The sequence below is a fragment of the Vicia villosa genome, unplaced genomic scaffold (assembly GCF_029867415.1).
Source record: "Vicia villosa cultivar HV-30 ecotype Madison, WI unplaced genomic scaffold, Vvil1.0 ctg.001163F_1_1, whole genome shotgun sequence".
NCBI classification, from domain to species: domain Eukaryota; kingdom Viridiplantae; phylum Streptophyta; class Magnoliopsida; order Fabales; family Fabaceae; genus Vicia; species Vicia villosa.
The window spans coordinates 489,015-491,563 of record NW_026705511.1 but is presented as its reverse complement, the minus strand read 5'-3'; the positions used below and the strand labels follow the sequence as shown (position 1 = coordinate 491,563).

At 38.1% G+C, this 2,549-nt stretch overlaps 1 protein-coding gene across 1 annotated transcript; it reads left to right on the top strand.

Moving 5' to 3' along the window:
• The first annotated feature begins 1,148 nt into the window (after window positions 1-1,148).
• LOC131633690 (uncharacterized mitochondrial protein AtMg00810-like) lies at window positions 1,149-1,718 on the top strand. The gene has a single exon (XM_058904380.1). The coding sequence runs from the start codon at window positions 1,149-1,151 to the stop codon at window positions 1,716-1,718; it is 570 nt and encodes a 189-aa protein (XP_058760363.1).
• The last annotated feature ends 831 nt before the right edge of the window (window positions 1,719-2,549 follow it).

Below are 2,549 nucleotides of genomic sequence, written 5' to 3'. Positions count from 1 at the left end.
CAGCCAGAGCAATGATTCATGCTAAGAAACTTCCCATGTATTTTTGGGCTGAGGCTATGAACACAACCTGTTATGTCCATAACAGAGTAACATTGAGAAAAGGAACCTCCTCAACTCTGTATGAACTCTGGAGAGGAAAGAAACCAAGTGTCAAGTACTTTCATGTTTTTGGAAGCAAGTGCTATATCCTAACAGATCGAGACCAAAGGAGAAAAATGGACTCCAAAAATGATGAAGGCATATTCTTGGGATATTCAACAAACAGCAAGGCTTATAGAGTGTTCAACATCAGAACACAAGTGATGATGGAATCCATCAATGTTGTCGTTGATGATCAACATGTAGAATTTGATGTCATAGAGAATGTTGAGACATTCATTGACCTTCAGGCTCAACAGACAAACCAACCTGGAGTAGGCAATGAAACTCCTTCAGAACCAGAACCTGAGCCAATCAGCAAAGATCCATCTATTAGAATTCAGAAAGATCACCCCAAGAAACTGATCATAGGAGATCTCAACAGTGGAATAATGACCAGGTCAAAGGGAACTATAGCTAATTCCTGCTTTGTGTCCAAAGTTGAACCAAAAAATGTAAAGGAAGCCCTACCAGATGAGTTTTGGATCAATGCCATGCAAGAGGAACTTGCACAGTTCAAAAGAAACGAAGTATGGGAACTGGTACCCAGACCAGAAGGAACAAATATCATAGGTACCAAATGGATATACAAGAACAAAACGGATGAACAAGGAGTCATAACAAGAAACAAGGCCAGGTTAGTGGCTCAAGGATATACTCAAGTGGAGGGAGTAGACTTTGATGAGACATTTTCTCCTGTAGCAAGACTTGAGTCAATCAGACTTCTACTAGGAGTAGCTTGCATTCTAATGTTCAAACTTTATTAGATGGATGTAAAAAGTGCATTTCTAAATGGATATCTGAACGAAGAAGTTTATATAGAACAACCTAAAGGGTTTGCTGATCCAAACTTATCTGATCATGTATACAAACTGAGAAAAGCTCTCTATGGGTTGAAACAAGCTCCAAGAGCTTGGTATGAAAGATTAACTAAATTTCTGACCACAAAAGGATATAAGAAAGATGGAACAGACAAAACCCTCTTTGTCAAAAACACAGATGGAAAAATCATGATTGCTCAGATATATGTGGATGACATAGTGTTTGGAGGAATGTCGGATACAATGGTAAAACACTTTGTTGGTCAAATGCAGACTGAATTTGAAATGATTATGGTTGGGGAACTGACTTACTTTCTTGGTCTTCAAATCAAGAAAATGGAAGACTCCACATTCATGTCTCAAAGCAAATATGCCAAGAATACAGTAAAGAAATTTGGTATGGACAATGTGAGTCATAAAAGAACTCCTGCACCAACTCATAAAAAACTATCTAAAGATGAAGGAGGTATAAGTGTTGACCAGAGTCTATACAGAAGCATGATTGGTAGCCTGTTATATCTGACAGCCAGCAGACCAGATATTACATTTGCAGTTGGAGTGTGTGCCAGATATCAAGCAGAGCCAAAGGCAAGTCACTTAAATCAAGTCAAGAGAATTCTTAAATATGTAGATGGGACTTCAGACTATGGCATGCTGTACACCAACGGAAGTAACCCTGTCTTGACTGGATACTGTGATGCTGACTTGGCTGGAAGTGCTGATGACAAAAAAGCACATTTGGAGGATGTTTCTTTCTAGGTAGCAACCTTATATCGTGGTTCAGCAAGAAACAAAATTGTGTCTCCTTATCTACTGCTGAAGCAGAGTACATAGCAGCTGGCAGTAGTTGTTCACAATTAGTCTGGATGAAACAAATGCTGATTGAGTACAATTTTCCTCAGGATGTCATGACTTTATATTTTGACAGTCTCAGTGCTATCAATATCTCCAAAAATCCAATTCAGCATAGCAAAACCAAACATATTGATATCCGACACCATTTTATCAGAGAGCTTGTCGAAGACAAGGTAATTTGCCTAGAGCACATAAATTCTAAACTTTAGCTAGCTGACATCTTCAAAAAAGCTCTTGATGCTACACAGTTTGAGAACTTGCTAAGAAAGTTGGGACTCTGCATCCTTGAAGATCCATAGAGTCAACAACATTAAAAAAAAAAAATACAGGTGGAGAAGTCACTTTTGTTGGTTTTGGCAACATTTGTGGCCAAACAGGGAGAGAAGTATTGTGTGTCACCCCAGAAGAACAAGAATGGTGGTTGTGTGTGATCTAAAATTCTATTTGAAGGATAGAAAAACACTTAGAAAGGAGGGGGGGGTTGAATAAGTGTGACTTTAAAAACTCTTAAAATAAAAACAATTAACACAATTATTTTTATCCTGGTTCGTTGTTAACGAAACTACTCCAGTCCACCTCCTTAGAGTGATTTACCTCAACTGAGGATTTAATTCACTAATCAATCTTGATTACAATGGTTTTCCACTTAGATACCTTTTAAGTCTTCTAGAGTATACTGATCACAAATTGATCACTCTAGGAATACACCACTTAGACAACTTCTATGTCTACTAG

What these genes read in the sequence shown, in the direction of transcription:
- LOC131633690 (XM_058904380.1), top strand. Translation starts at nt 1,149, where the DNA reads ATGATTGCTCAGATATATGTGGATGACATAGTGTTTGGAGGAATGTCG.